Here is a 17,034-nt window from a genome sequence, read left to right as displayed (position 1 = left end):
TCTGGATTCTGGCGGTACACCTGGTCTTTCAAGTGTCCCCACAGAAAGAAGTCACAGGGGTTCATGTCTGGCGAATAGGGAGGCCAATCCACCCCGCCTCCTGTATGTTTCGGATAGCCCAAAGCAATCACACGATCATCGAAATATTCATTCAGGAAATTAAAGACGTCGGCCGTGCGATGTGGCCGGGCACCATTTTGCATAAACCACGAGGTGTTCGCAGTGTCGTCTAAGGCAGTTTGTACCGCCACAAATTCATGAAGAATGTCCAGATAGCGTGATGCAGTAATCGTTTCGGATCTGAAAAATGGGCCAATGATTCCTTTGGAAGAAATGGCGGCCCAGACCAGCACTTTTTGAGGATGCAGGGACAATGGGACTGCAACATGGGGCTTTTCGGTTCCCCATATGCGCCAGTTCTGTTTATTGACGAAGCCGTCCAGGTAAAAATAAGCTTCATCAGTAAACCAAATGCTGCCCACATGCATATCGCCGTCATCAATCCTGTGCACTATATCGTTAGCGAATGTCTCTCATGCAGCAATGGTAGCAGCGCTGAGGGGTTGCCGCGTTAGAATTTTGTATGGATAGAGGTGTAAACTCTGGCGGATGAGACGATACGTGGACGTTGGCGTCATTTGGACCGCAGCTGCAACACGGTGAACGGAAACCCGAGGCCGCTGTTGGATCACCTGCTACACTAGCTGCGCGTTGCCCTCTGTGGTTGCTGTACGCGGTCACCCTACCTTTCCAGCACGTTCATCCGTCACGTTCCCAGTCCGTTGAAATTTTTCAAACAGATCCTTTATTGTATCGCTTTTCGGTCCTTTGGTTACATTAAACCTCCGTTGAAAACTTCGTCTTGTTGCAACAACACTGTGTTCTAGGCGGTGGAATTCCAACACCAGAAAAATCCTCTGTTCTAAGGAATAAACCATGTTGTCTACAGCACACTTGCACGTTGTGAACAGCACACGCTTACAGCAGAAAGACGACGTACAGAATGGCGCACCCACAGACTGCGTTGTCTTCTATATCTTTCACATCACTTGCAGCGCCATCTGTTGTTGAAAATTGTAACTACTGTAATTTCGAAAGTTTGTCCGCCTGAAAATGTACTGTTGTCCCAAGCATATTGCAACAAACGGTGTATTTCTATCGCTGCTCGTTTAGTTTTTATTGCCGTTTCAAATATACCGGTCATTTTTGAAACACCCTGTATATATTCACACATATGACTTAAGTTTTTCTTGTATTAATCTGACATATCCTAAAGCATTGTAAAATTATCCCTTCACAATTAAATTACTACTACTAAGTTATCACTAACCTCTTGCCTTTATATTCAGGTAAGTGACCTGCAAGTATTGCTGCTAGTCCAGCTGCCCCAGCACCTTCCACAACACATTTTTCTAACTCCACAAGCCGCAAGATGGCAACAGCAATCCATTCTTCCTTCACAACTACCTAAAATTATGTTGTCATCTTAGAACAAATGTTCAAGGGCAATACACTAACAAACCAAAATGTTATGATCGGTTGCTTAGTGGCATGTTTGCCCATCTTTGAAGTGTAATACAGCAATGCATGGCATGGATTCAACACGGCATTCGTAAAAATTCAAAGATATACAACACTAGATGTCTATGTACAGGTCACACAATTCCCTTAAATTATGGGTTGGAGGTTTTTGGACATTAAGGTAGCACCAGATAGCTTCCCAGATGTGTTTCACTACATTTAGATCAGGCAAATTTGGTGTCCAAGACATCAACATGAGATCACTGTCATGCTTCTCAAACCACTGTATCTTGATTTTGGCCTTATAATGCAGACAGGTATCCTGCTAGAAGACATCATCACAGTTCAGGAAAATATCAAGCATAAAGGGAAGTTGATGGTCCACAGTAAAGTTAATGTTCTCCACAGCTGTCATGGTGCCTTTGATTACTACCACAGGTACCATCACAGCTGAGATGAATGTCCTTCATTAGCATAATACCTCTAGCAGCTTGTGTGTATGCATCTGAGCAGCTGTTCACCTGCTTGACAGTGTATCCACACATGACCATCAACCTAGTGTAACAAGTAAGAGAATTCATCCATCCGGTTGACATTTCCAATGACCTGTGACTAATCTTGATAATCTCATGCTCACTGGAATCTTAACTGATGATGGTGTTGGGTCAACATAGGAACATATATGGGTCATTTGCTGCAGAGCATAATGTTCAACAATGTGCAATGAATGGTGTGCTCTAAATCACTTACACCCACACTGGTATTGTACCCTGTCATCTGCCTCACTGCCACCTGTCCTGCTTCACAGAGTGTGCAAGCCTCCAACTTCCACATTCTGTGATGAGGCATGAAAATCCAATAGCTTCTCATCTGGTCATGGTTTCTCTGTCCTTCAACTACTTTCCACAGATGCTAATGACTGTAGCACTTAAACAAGTAACCAGCTTCACTGTTTCTGGAATGTTCATACCCAGGCATTGTGCCATAACATCTAGCCTCTGTCAAACTTACTTACATTTGTGGATTTCCCCGTTTGTAGCCTGTGTCTTCACTAGAATGATTCCTCATTTGTCTCTATTGTGTTTATATGCTTTCCTTAGCACGTCATGTGCCCATAGTGCCATCAGGTCATGTGCATCTCACACTGGGAAATGCCTAATGTTTTGGCTCATGTGTAATGTGGCTTTTACAGCATTTACACTGAAGAGCCAAAGGAACTGGAACACCTGCTTAATATTGTGTAGGGCCCCTGCGAGCATGCAGAAATGCCACAACATGACGTGGCATGGACTTGACTAATGTCTGAAGTAGTGCTGCAGGGAATTGACACCATGAATCCTGCAGGGCTGTCCATAAATCCACAAGCCATAAGAGTATGAGGGGGTGGAGATTTCTTCTGAACAGCACGTTGCAAGGCATCCCAGATATGTTCAATAATGTTCATGTCTGGGGAGTTGGGTGGCCAACAGAAGTGCTTTAACTCAGGAGAGTGTTCCTGGAGTCACTCTGTAGGAATTCTGGACATGTGGCATGTCACATTGCCCTACTGGAATTGCCCAAGTCTGTTGGAATGCACAATGCACATGAATGGATGCAGGTGATCAGTCAGGATACTTATGTACATGTTACCTGTCAGAGTCATATCGAGATGTATCAAGGGTCTCATATCACTCCATCTACACATGCCCCACACCATTACAATGCCTCCACCCACTTGAATAGTCTCCTGCTGACATGCAGGATCCATCCATCCACTTGATACAATTTGAAATGAAACATGTTTCCAGTCATCAACAGTCCAATGTTGGTGTTTATGGCCCAGGCAAGACATAAAGCTTTGTGTCATACCATCATCAAGGGTACATGAGTGGGCCTTCAGCTCCGAAAGCCCATACTGATTTTTCATTGAATGGTTTGCATGCTGACACTTGTTGATGGCCAAGCATTGAAATTTGCAGCGATTTGTTGAAGGCAGCACTTCTTTCACATTGAACAATTCTCTTCAGTCATTGTTGGTCCTGTTCTTGCAGGATCTTTTTCCGGCTACAGCAAAGTTTGAGATTTGATGTTTTATCAGATTCTTGATATTCACAGTACACTCATGAAGTGGTCATACAAGAAAATCCCAACTTCATCGCTACCTCAGAGATGCTGTGTCCCATCATCCATGCACTGACTACAACATCACTTTCAAACTCACTTAAGTCTTGATAAGCTGCCTTTGTAGCAGCAGTAACTGATTTAACAACTGTGCTCAATACTTGTGTTATGTAGGCATTACCAACTGCAGTGCCGCATGTGGTGTCACCGCCAGACACCACACTTGCTAGGTGGTAGCCTTTAAATCGGCTGCGGTCCATTAGTATACGTCAGACCCGCGTGTTGCCACTATCAGTGATTGCAGACCAAGCGCTGCCACACTGCAGGTCTAGAGAGACTTCCTAGCACTCGCCCCAGTTGTTCAACTGACTTTGCTAGTGATGGTTCACTGACAAAATACGCTCAGAATTGCCGAGACGATAGTTAGCATAGTCTTCAGCTACGTCATTTGCTACGACCTAGCAAGGCGCCATTACCAGTTACTATTGAGATTATGAATAATGTACCATCAAGAGTGATGTTCACCATTTATGGATTAAAGTTAAGTATTCCAGCAGCAACATACGTTTTTTTGCTAAAGTCTAATTTCCTTGACCTGTTCCAGACCTCACGCCAGTCTGCGTGAGCTAAAACGTGTGCCTTTCGGCTTCCTCTAGTAGTACTGGGTTGGCACTCTTGCCAACCCACAACACCATATTCTATTCAAAGTTATAATATAAGAAAAATTATTTTTCCACTCACTGAAACATTGAAAATTTATCCATTTTCCTACAGATATCCATTTTCTTTCCTTAAGCATTTTTCATATTATCAGTTTTGGAAGAGAGTTTTCTGGTGATGTCATCAAAACAGCATGGATTTCCAAAAGGGTTTTATGTGCTTAAATGTTTTTGTAGTTTGTACTGTTTCAATGATATCATGAAAAAACTGTGAACTGACACTTTGATAAACGGTTAATGAAAGAAAAAGGAAGTTTTGTAGGATAATGAATGAGCTTTTAATGTTGCAGTGAGAAAATAAAACATTTCAAAGCTTTTGGACAATAGCTTACAGCACTCACTGTTTCTTTCCCAAGCCTCTCTGAAACATATATTCCTGCTCAGAGGGTTTACCTCCTTGTCTGTAGAAGTAGTACTATCATTTAGGGAAATGTGTGAACTATCATCTGCTTTTTTACAAAAATATCCTGTTGTAGTCATTAGATTATAACTTCATCAGTAGAATAAACAACCTGGCCAGTTATAGTAGTTTGTTGATTACCAACTTACAAGAACACCATAGAAAGAATAGTTTCATGCATAAAAATCCAGACTGTGAATATTTCTATGCAGATCCCTTAATATAAGATAGTATTGTACAGTTATCTCCCAGTCTGGAAATTTTCAAAGAGGCATTGAAATTTGAGAATCTTTCTCTTGATTAGATTTTATGAATAGTGCAGTCATTTGAAATAGCTCAGGCACCCAACCAACATTTTTATTGAATGCCATGAGTGGGTGCAGATAAACTGTAGGACAGTTCAGATTTCTAGTTCATTGCACGATCACCCTCATTGTAGAGTATGAACATCTTAAGAGGCATTGGAAGAAAGAGCCTACACATATGAGTCAACACAAGAGGTCTGGCATGTGTCACCACCATGTTCAGAATGTTTCCAAAAGCATACCAGAGCAGCACTCCTACTCCACTTGGATATATGAGCACCATGGTACAAACAATGGCATATAGCAAGGGTTTGTTGAAATCAGACAAACTGACCACACAAATCTGCATCGTCTGAGTTTTTACATACAAACAAGTTAACAATATTGCCTCTTACCTACTTTATTAACTGTTTAGGCTGTTGCCATTGTCTCCTTCAGGCCAGTGCCTTATTAAGTGTGGAAATCATTAAATTCACATCGGTGGCCAATTAAATGGAGAAATCTCCTCAACAGCCATACTATAGAAGTCACTTTCTGAGTTTGCTACTCTGATAGCTCCAAATTTTTTTAGCTCAATTCTGTAATTTTTTTTAAAAAAATCTGTTAGAGTTTTCTTCAGAAGTAACTGAGTGCATCTTTCATGACCATACTTTCCCAGCTTGATAGTTGATACTTTCTTGCTGAGACTTTTTGAAACACAGACCTAAGAAGGTGTTACCATTCCTTCCATATGAGGGATGTATGCTGGCCCATATGGGGAAGGTAAAGAACCAACAGATGTCAACAGCACTGTGTGGCATATATATTCTTATTTATGGGATGCTATAGTCCCTGAATGCTGATGAAAACAATATGAACAAATCCATAAGCAAAGTTTTTCAGCTATCATGCAAGAGAAATCATTCACTAACCAACTACTTAAATGCCAACATGGAGAGAATTAAGACTAGAAGCTGCTAAATGAGGTTGATAAAGAACCACGTGTATTGGCTCATGAGTCTAAAAGTGGTACACAGCCGATGACTGCACCAACGTAGTTCAACAGTAGCCAGTCTGTATTAGTGATAAATGTAACAGCATTACTCTGCCTGCAAATAAATGCCAGTCATCCAGTAAAGAGCATACTGAGCAACTCAGTAGCAATAGGAAACAGAATTAAAGTTGAAACAATGTATGTTGCAACCACAAATGGCTTATGCCACTATGCACATTTACATTCATTTCACAGCAGAGGTTGACTGTACACTGCTGAGGAACTTAGTATTCTATGAATAAAACATGTACAAAGTATATGAAATAAAAATAAATAAAGTCTACTTGGCTTACTACGCAATCCAACCTGTTTGAACAAGATCATCTTTTAAACACCTCAAGATTATGGGAAAACAAATATTTGTGTAGCTATAACATAGAAAGCACCTACATTATCCACATGATTCAGCCCAGAGTAGCATGCTATCATAAATAAGTTTACACATTGCATTTAAATTATAATACAACCTATCAAATTACATAAAATAAAGCAAAATGAACAAGTTTCAAAAGTAAACTTAAACCATTTTATTTCCCTTGCAGCAATTGTCAAAGCAATTTGATTAAATATGGTTCATACTACTGATTCAGATACCTTTTAGATATATATGTTGCAGCCAACCATCTGTCATTATAAACTTGATGAATCATTTTCTCCAGAATGAAATTTTCACCCTGCAGCAGAGGGTGTGCTGATATGAAACTTCCTGGACGTTTAAAACTGTGTGCTGGACCAAGACTCGAACTTAGGACCTTCGCCTTCCATGGGCTAGTGCTCTACAAACTAAGCACACTCCACTGCAGAGTGAGAATTTCATTTTGAAAACACCCCCCAGGTGTGGCTAAGCCATGGCTCCTCTATATCATTCCTTCTGAGAGTGCTAGTCTTGTAAATTTTGCAGGAGAACTTCTGAGAATTTTGGAGGGTAGAAGATGAGGTAATGGCAGAAGTAAATCTGTGAGGATGGGTCATGAATCGTGCTTGAGTAGCTCACTCAACAGAGCACTTGCCCTCGAAAGGGAAAGGCCCTGAGTTTGAGTCTTGGTCTGGCACACAGTTTTAATCTGCCAGAAAGTTTAAATAATTTTCTTGTTTTGAAGAAAGAGTAGACATTATCACCTCTGCTTAATATATACAATAAAATTTTGTAAATATAGTTTGAGATGGGGAAAAGAATTATCAACATAGAATTTGCCATTGCCATGTCTATAATTAATGAATAATAACTGTATAATTTGCTAAAGAGTTCTCATACACTACTGACATTAATACATTTTTTTCTTTATTTGATCCCATTTTGTTGATGGTGCATTTATGATAGGCACACAAAATAGCCAATTTTTCATTAATACTGTATTTCATCAAAATTTGTTATTCACTGGATAGTTTCCTGACGACTGATGATGGTAATACATTTGATGCTTCTAGATACATTATGTTGAAAGAAACATTTGTGGTTTACAATATGTACAAATCTTGTGAAGGAGAAATTTTCAGTGGGCAAATAGCTGTTCATTTCTAAATTAGCATATCTCATTTAAAAGACCCCAGTCTCATCTTTTCAGCAAACATTTTACTTTCTCCAAAAAAAATTGTATGCCAAAACATACTTGTATTCAAACTTTTTGTGTTTTAGTTAGTTTCACTCTTGAATTGTGACTATTTTCAAAATTCAATACTGTAGTCTTGCAGCACTGGTTTTACTGATTCCAAAAGTTCCTATTTACAACAAAATAACTTTTTAGTTTTTTAATTAAACAAATTGGAACGTTTCACTTTCTTGAAAGTTTTGGTAGGCTTTGAGAATCCCTATGTACATTAAAATGAACCTCATAAAGTATTATTTATTATTTTTGCCATTTTCTAGTTATACAGGTATTAGTTAAATTTATGTCATTACCTATTGTATTTTTGTGTCTTAATTTTCCTGATTTTGGTGTTAATATTCAAAATGTAACAGTCTGTGCATCAATATTTTGTGATTTATAATATTATGCTCATCTATAAATAAGCATGATGCACAGTGCCACAGGCAGTCTGAAGTCAGCATTCAAATTTTACAGTTACTACATGTGAGTCAGCATTTCATCATCCGTTTATAACTGTCTATCTGAATCAGTCTGTATTTAGCCACCAAAGTGTTCATTTTGTTCCCAAATAGTGTAAATTCATGTAGTGGTCTGCCACCAGAGAAATCTGAATATGAGATGCAGTATGTTCTATAGTACTTTAGCTGACATGAAGCCTCTGTTTCCTCTCCACATAGGCATGATGGCTACAAGAAATCTATACTGGTAAAACCAATTGAGCTATTATTGAGTGCACTCTGCAATGCAATGACAATGTCCTTGGTAATAGCTTCACAACACAGATGGTTTGAATTCATCCACTCAGCATCAGTACCTGGGAACTTGCAGGGCAGCTGCTCCACAACATGTATGCAGTTCTCACTACCCTGTAGTCTTAAGTTGAATCCAAAAGAAAAAAAGGTTGGAGGATGGAAACAACTGTTGTCTGTTGAAAAAATCATTGTGTTCTACTTGAAGTGGCCACTTTATATTAATCACTGTTGTTACTGTCTAGCTCTTGATTCCTCTCTCACTTCATTTTCACTCTGCCTCATTACTTTGGCCACTAATTTAATACTCAGTCATCTTCATTTTATGACCCTCTTAAATGTTTTGTGTATTTTTCTCCTGAACCATTCATTTGTTTCTTCTTGTCTTTTTATTAAATGTTGCTGTCCTTTTATGCCACATCTTGATTTCTGTACTCAGTTTTCCACTTCCTCATTTCTGATGTTTTTCCCCTTCTATCTTCTCAGACACTGAAAAATTTTCTTTTTTTAGTGTTGTTATCATAATTCTTTTCTTCTTGGTGTGTGCATATGTCTGTCGTCATTTGGTAAGTATGAGTTTTTTTGTCTTAATTTAGTTGCACACCATTTTTCATTTTTGAACTTTTCAATAAACAGTTTTACTATGAATCAAGTAAATAATTTATTGTCCCTAGATAATACATAAAAAATGATATCTGTAGTCAGATCATCAGTGTAATATTGAACTAATAAAATACTATGAACAGTACTGGTTATTATGTAGATTGTTCCAGTCATACAGTTTGAAACAATCCAAATGACTACTCACCATTTTGTCAATCAGTGGAGCAGCAGTTACAAATGCATTGTATCCCACCTTTGGGACAGCAAGACCATCTGCCAAGGTGGACTGAATTGGTGTGTACACTGGTTTCTTTGATTTCAAAGCACTTGAAAAACTGGCACACTTTTCTGACTCCACTCCCTATGGCAGATCAATAAATTTTATCAACAGAGGTCCAAATAAAAATAAAAGGTTGTAGTATATAAAACTGTTAAAGGACCTAAGATCTGAAATGAAAATGAGTCACAGGGAATTCATAAAAATCCAATAATAGGTACTGAAATACTGAGTACAAACAAAAAGAGTGGATAATTTTATGTTGTTGATTATATAACTGTGTGATAATTGTTTTTAAGCTACATCAGATGAGTGTACATATGGAGTCTTTGTGAAACTTATTCATAATATATTGCTACAAAGTCAGAGAAACTTAAAATCCAGTATTCTTGTTAGTTTTAAAATGCTTACCTGATGATGCCCTCATTTTATCATCATGTCACAACATAAGATCCCACCACATTAATGTGTAGAATCCATAATATCTTTACTAATTTGTCATCTACATCTACAGACATACTCCACAGACCACCATGCAGTATATGTCAGAGGGTACCCTGGACCACTACTAGTCATTTCCTTTCCTGTTCCACTCACAAATAAGGAAAAATGACTGTATACATTCCACTGTATGAACCCTAATTTCTCCTATCTTATCTTTGTGGTCCTTATGGGAGATGTATGTTGGCAGCAGTAGAATTGTTATGCTCTAGTTTCAAGTGCCAATTCTCTAAATTTCCTCATTAGTGTTGCTCAAAAAGAGCATCACCTTTCCCCCAAGGATTCCCATTTGAGATAATGAAGTATCTCTATATTACTTATGTGCTTTTCAAACCTACTGGTAACAAATCTAGCAGCCTGCCTCTGAAATACTTCAATTTCTTCCTTTAATCTGACCTAGAGTGGATCCCAAACACTTGAGCAGTACTCAAGAATAGGTTACACTTGCGTCCTATATGTAGTCCCCTTTACAGATGAACCACACTTTCTCAAAGTTCTCACAATAAACCAAAGTTGACCATCTGCCTTCCCTACCACACTCCCCACATGCCCGTCCCATTTCACAGTCTTTTTCATTGTAACTGTCTCTGACTCAATGCCTGCTCTATGTGGTGAGTAGCAATCTATCCTTTCCATACTGTGGTTATTCTATCATGCACTTTTCACTTTCTAATATTGATTTTATATGATTGTCCCATTTCATATTCTGTCTTAGCATTATTCCTAAATATTAATATGAAGTGACATGCTCAAGACATACACCATGAATCTTGTAATAAAATACACTCCTGGAAATGGAAAAAAGAACACATTGACACCGGTGTGTCAGACCCACCATACTTGCTCCGGACACTGCGAGAGGGCTGTACAAGCAATGATCACACGCACGGCACAGCGGACACACCAGGAACCGCGGTGTTGGCCGTCGAATGGCGCTAGCTGCGCAGCATTTGTGCACTGCCGCCGTCAGTGTCAGCCAGTTTGCCGTGGCATACGGAGCTCCATCGCACTCTTTAACACTGGTAGCATGCCGCGACAGCGTGGACGTGAACCGTATGTGCAGTTGATGGACTTTGAGCGAGGGCGTATAGTGGGCATGCGGGAGGCCGGGTGGACGTACCGCCGAATTGCTCAACACGTGGGGTGTGAGGTCTCCACAGTACATCGATGTTGTCACCAGTAGTCGGCGGAAGGTGCACGTGCCCGTCGACCTGGGACCGGACCGCAGCGACGCACGGATGCACGCCAAGACCGTAGGATCCTACGCAGTGCCGTAGGGGACCGCACCGCCACTTCCCAGCAAATTAGGGACATTGTTGCTCCTGGGGTATCGGCGAGGACCATTTGCAACCTTCTCCATGAAGCTGGGCTACGGTCCCGCACACCGTTAGGCCGTCTTCCGCTCACGCCCCAACATCGTGCAGCCCGCCTCCAGTGGTGTCGCGACAGGCGTGAATGGAGGGACGAATGGAGACGTGTCGTCTTCAGCGATGAGAGTCGCTTCTGCCTTGGTGCCAATGATGGTCGTATGCGTGTTTGGCGCCGTGCAGGTGAGCGCCACAATCAGGACTGCATATGTCCGAGGCACACAGGGCCAACACCCGGCATCATGGTGTGGGGAGCGATCTCCTACACTGGCCGTACACCACTGGTGATCGTCGAGGGGACACTGAATAGTGCACGGTACATCCAAACCGTCATCAAACCCATCGTTCTACCATTCCTAGACCGACAAGGGAACTTGCTGTTCCAACAGGACAATGCACGTCCGCATGTATCCCGTGCCACCCAACGTGCTCTAGAAGGTGTAAGTCAACTACCCTGGCCAGCAAGATCTCCAGATCTGTCCCCCATTGAGCATGTTTGGGACTGGATGAAGCGTCGTCTCACGCGGTCTGCACGTCCAGCACGAACGCTGGTCCAACTGAGGCGCCAGGTGGAAATGGCATGGCAAGCCGTTCCACAGGACTACATCCAGCATCTCTACGATCGTCTCCATGGGGGAATAGCAGCCTGCATCGCTGCGAAAGGTGGATATACACTGTACTAGTGCCGACATTGTGCATGCTCTGTTACCTGTGTCAATGTGCCTGTGGTTCTGTCAGTGTGATCATGTGATGTATCTGACCCCAGGAATGTGTCAATAAAGTTTCCCCTTCCTGGGACAATGAATTCACGGTGTTCTTATTTCAATTTCCAGGAGTGTATTATCAGATTCTTTCACTTTGTTATAGGAATTATAGTACCGGTATCTTGCACTCATCAATATTTAGAGACTTGCACTCTGAAAGTGAGACCACTGGATTTCAGACCCCCCAACCTTCCCCCTCTCCCACCCGATTCCATATTATCATGTGAGGTTTCTACTGTATAGATTTCTACATGATCCTTCATGACAAACATATCAGTAAATCTTGGCACCCATATACTTGTCCTTCCACACATTTGGTGTTAAATTGGAAGTGAAAAATACATTGCCTCAGTGCACTGGATCAGCTGATGATGATTTCTCAGCCTGGTGTCAAAATGTCATGCCATTTTGCATCGTAATATGGTAACAGAAAGACCTGGTGGAATGTAAATAATAGAAAAAGGATTTGACCAAAATAAGCAAAGTTCTCAGAATTGTTTATGTAACTTTTGACAGCTGAGTGCCTCTAATATTTGATGAATTGTTATATTTATTCCTTCAATTATTTATTATGCCATTCCAAAAGTTATGTCTGGTAATAGACATGAGACAGAGCATTTGATTACCAAATGATTACTTTTTAATCTGATGTCCAAATATTCTGCATTTCAATTGATACATCTGGTGAAATGGTTGAGTTTTATTTTTAATCGGAGGTTTATTTTAAGCCAGTTGAACAGTATGTAATTAGTACAAACTTTAATTAGACCACTGAGAACTAAATGAAGACGTTCACATGTGATTTTTGTGTTACACTGTTGGTTGAATTTTGAACAAATTAACTATTGACTAATAGTAATTTTTTTCTCTTCATTCTAAGGCATAAGTTGATCCATCATTACACACTGTTATTTTCCTTTTGTCTTCTTATGCTAATTCTTCATGGATGACGCTGAGTAATCTCTGTGAAGTATGAAACTCACCAACTTAATATAAAGTGATTATGAACTGTATCTCTGATCTAGGGAATAATATTTGTAACCTAAGGGACTAATCAGATGTAGATAAGACCCATAGGGATTCACAGAAATTTTAAGGTTGTCATTAATAAACCAAATGGTTTTACATAGTACATTGAATCAAAGTACAGGTTGCAGTCAAGTAAATTTAAATTGTTTTCGCTGCAGGAACAGTGAGCAATGTATGGAGAACAATGGGAGCATTATAACAGTCACAAAATTCCTCAAAAAATATATGTAATGTTAAGCTAGATAATAAAATAAAAATAATGGCTTAGTTACTAATTATTTCTAAGATGAATTTCTTTTAGTGACTAAAATGTGTATTCTGCAACAAGTAAAAGAATTTAATCTCAGCAATAACCTTGAGGCACTAGAGAGACCAAAGTTTCAACCCTACACATTTGCTAGAACTGTTAACCTTGTAACAACACAGGAAAGCCTCTGCAGAATTTGGAGAGAGAGTAGAAGAGTCAGTGGAAACTTAGGCTTTGAGACAGCCCATGAGGTGATCTCAAGTGACTCAGTTGTTATGTTTCGGCTCATGCCCCAGCTATGCACATAGTTTCAACTTTTCATATCCCATGTACTTATTATTTGCTCATCAAGGAAAACAGGCTACAGTGGAATGAATCACACAATACTATGCAGTGGAAATATGGGCAAAGTTTAAGCAGATTGTAAATTGTGGTCTGAAGAGTTATGCATCTAGTAAGTGGATAAAGGATGAAAAACAACCACCATGGATTAATAACAAATTTTGTAAGATGCTGAGGAAGCAGAGGCTGTTGCACTCTAGGTTAAAAAGGGGACAAACAAACAACAACAAGCAAAGGTTAGTAGAGATTCATGTGTCTGTGAAAAGAATTATGTGAAAGTCATAGAACAACTACCACCATCACACCTTAGCAGATCTGGCAGAGAACTCGAGAAAATTCTGGTCATATATAAAATCGCTAAGTGGGTCTAAGGCTTCCATTCAGTCCCTTGTTTACCAGCCTGGTGTGGCAATTGAAGGCAGAAAAACAAAAGTTGAAGTTTTAAACTTCACATTCAAGAAACTGTTAATGCAAGAGAACCATACAAACATACTGCCATTTGACCATTGGACAGACTCATGTATGGATGACATAGAAATAAGCATACCTGGTGCAGAGAAGCAACTTAAAGATTTGAAAACAAATAAATCACCAGGTCCTGATAGAATCCCAGTTTGATACTACAAAGAGCACTCTCAGCATTGGGCCCTTACATAGCTAGCATTTATTGTGAATCTCTCACATACCACAAAGTCCCAAGTGATAGGAAAAAAGTGCAGGTGACTCTAATATAAAGAAAGGTGAAAGAATTGATCTGAAAAATTACCAATCAATATCCCTAACTTGTGTTTGCTGCAGAATCCTTTAACAGATTCTCTGTTTGAATATAATAAACTTTCTTGAGGCTAAGAAGCTTATGGCCATGAATCAGCATGGTTTTAGAAAGCATCGCTCGTGCAAAACTCAGTTTGCCCTTTTCTCATATAATATACTGAGAACTATGGATGAAGGGCAACAGGCAGATTTCATATTTCTAGATTCCAGAAAGCATTTGACACAGTGCCCCATTGCAAGCTGTTAATGAAGGTACAAGCATATGGAGTAAGCTCACAGATATGTGAGTGGCTTGAAGACTTCTTAAACAACAGAACTCAATATGTTGTCCTCAATGGCAAGTGTTCATCACAGACAAGGGTATTGTCATGCGCACCCCAGGGAAGTGTGATAGCACCACTGTTGTCCTCTATATACATAAATGATTTGGCAGTCAGGTGGCAGCAGTCAGACGTTGTTTGCTGATGATGCCATGGTTACAGTAAGGTGTCAAAGTTGAGTGACTGTAGGAAGATACAAGACAACTTAGACAAAATTTCCAGTTGGTGAGATGAATGGCAGCTAGCCCTAAATGTGGAAAAAGAAATGATAGTTAATGCAGATGAGTAGGAAGAACAAATCTGTAGTGTTTGGATACAGTATTACTAGTGTCCAGCTTGACATAGTCAAATCATTTAAATATCTGGACATAACATCGCAAAGCAATATGAGGTGGAACAAGCAACTAAAAGCTTTGGTCAGGAAGGCAAATGGTCAACTTCAGTTTATAGGGAGAATTTTTGGAAAGAGTGGTTCACCTGTAAAGGAGACCACATATAGGATGCAAGTGTAACCTATTCTTGAATATTACTCAAGTGACAGGGATCCATACCAGATCAGATTGAAAGAATGCATCAAATCAATTCAGAGGAGGGCTGCTAGATTTGTTACCAGTAGGCTCAAACAAAATGTAAGTGTTATGGAGATGTTTCGGGGAACTCAAATGGGAATCTCTGGAGGGAAGGCAGTGTTCTTTTCAGGAAGCACTATTGCAAAAAATTAGATAACCGGCATTTGAAGCTGACTGCCAAATGATTCTGCTGCCACCAACATACATCATGCTTAAGGACCATGAAGATAAGATACGAGAAATTAGGGCTCATACGGAGATGTACAGACAGTTGTTTTTCCCTCTTTCCATTTGCCACTGGAACAGGAGGGGAAATGAAAAATGCAGGGTACCCTCCACCATACACCTTATGGTGGCTTGCAGAGTATCTATATAAATGTAGATGTAGACATAAATGTCGAATTGTGTCTCAATTCCAAGCAGTTAGCTGATAAAGCTGTATAAATATTTTTTTGAAAATAGAAAAGGTAAAAATGGCAAATGTCTTCCATGGTATATAAATATAATTAGGAAGCTTGTTAAGAAAACAAAAACAGCTGCACAATGGTTATCATTAAAAGCACAGAACTGTGGTTAAGGTATGCCAATCGAGACACTCTCAGCAACTAGGTCAATGTGCACAGTGTCTGAAGACTTATTTTTCAGAGTTCTATCACAGGACTGCTCCCAAAACACTAAAAAATTGGTTGAAAGCAAAAAAGACAAAACTGATGAACTTCTTATAAAGCCTACATTATCTCACACTGTACTTCAATACAATGCAATGTGGGGCAGACTATGTTCAGTGCTGTGATCAGTGACTTTTGGTCAAATTTTTTGATCATTTTTTACAACAATTTGTTAATGACATCACATAAAATTATCTCCTAAGGTATCAGGGAGTGTAGGTATGAAAAATATGCTTCTATCCTTGTCTATACATGAAGAATAAATGGTATTTTAAGTGCATCACATTGAGAAAGTAAAGGATTATCAGGAGATGACACTGATAATATTCCTTTCATCCTTCCCATCCAGTGCCCTTTTTCTGGGTCAGGACTGATATGGTACTTCTCCAATTTTGCAGAGAACTAACCATACCAGTATACAGGCTATTATTATGATTGGGTCATCATGCTGTCCTTTTAGTCACATGCATTAGCACACCATTTACAGGATTTGGAGAGGCAAGCTGGCCCCAAACTGAATCCTGCCCAGTGGATAAATGATGATGGCCTGTGTACCCATGAGCCTGGATGAGGCTTCTAGGTGGTTTCCACACATCCCACTAGTTGAATACTATGCTGGTACACACCTTATACCTTAGTTACATGATTCATATAATTTTAGAAAATATTCACACACTTTCATGTGGAATAACACTACACATGGTCAGATGGTGCACACAAATACCATTCTGGTGGGGATGGGGGTCCGTGGGGCTGGAGGGGGGGGGGGGGGGGAGATGATAGGAAGGGCATCCACCCATTCTTTACCACTAACATTGCAAAATCCAACAATTGTCTTGCTTATCCCATAAAGATACTAGATAAAGATAAGGAAAAGGAAAAAGACTGCAGTGGGTTGTCACTCCCGAAGGAATTTTAAAGCTACTAGCAGCAGTCCCCCCAACCCACAGGAAAAATCTGTGGATCCTTTGTTTGCAACTAGTGTAACTGCATGGTCAAATGCAAAATCATTTTTCAAAGGGTCTGCTCATCGTGTGTATGAGGTGGGACATGGGAATCAGCCCAGTATTTAGCTAAGTCGATGTGAAAAACCAACTATAAACCACACCCAGGCTATCCAACACACCAGCTCCCTTCAGTAATCCCTGAGGCAGATT

The 17,034-nt window shown here is 39.9% G+C and overlaps 1 protein-coding gene across 1 annotated transcript in view; it reads right to left on the bottom strand.

The window, feature by feature from the left end:
* LOC124555415 (L-threonine ammonia-lyase) overlaps positions 1 to 17,034 on the bottom strand; it is a 215,688-nt gene that overhangs the window by 41,365 nt on the left and 157,289 nt on the right. Inside the window, exons 6-7 of the mRNA XM_047129316.1 lie at positions 9,225 to 9,380; positions 1,331 to 1,467 (exon numbers count right to left, since the gene is read on the bottom strand). Of these exons, the coding sequence (XP_046985272.1) occupies positions 1,331 to 1,467; positions 9,225 to 9,380 (293 nt within the window). The remainder of the gene's footprint in view (positions 1 to 1,330; positions 1,468 to 9,224; positions 9,381 to 17,034) is intronic.

Source organism: Schistocerca americana, chromosome X, assembly GCF_021461395.2.
Source record: "Schistocerca americana isolate TAMUIC-IGC-003095 chromosome X, iqSchAmer2.1, whole genome shotgun sequence".
Classification (NCBI taxonomy): domain Eukaryota; kingdom Metazoa; phylum Arthropoda; class Insecta; order Orthoptera; family Acrididae; genus Schistocerca; species Schistocerca americana.
This window is presented reverse-complemented; position numbering and strand designations above follow the sequence as displayed.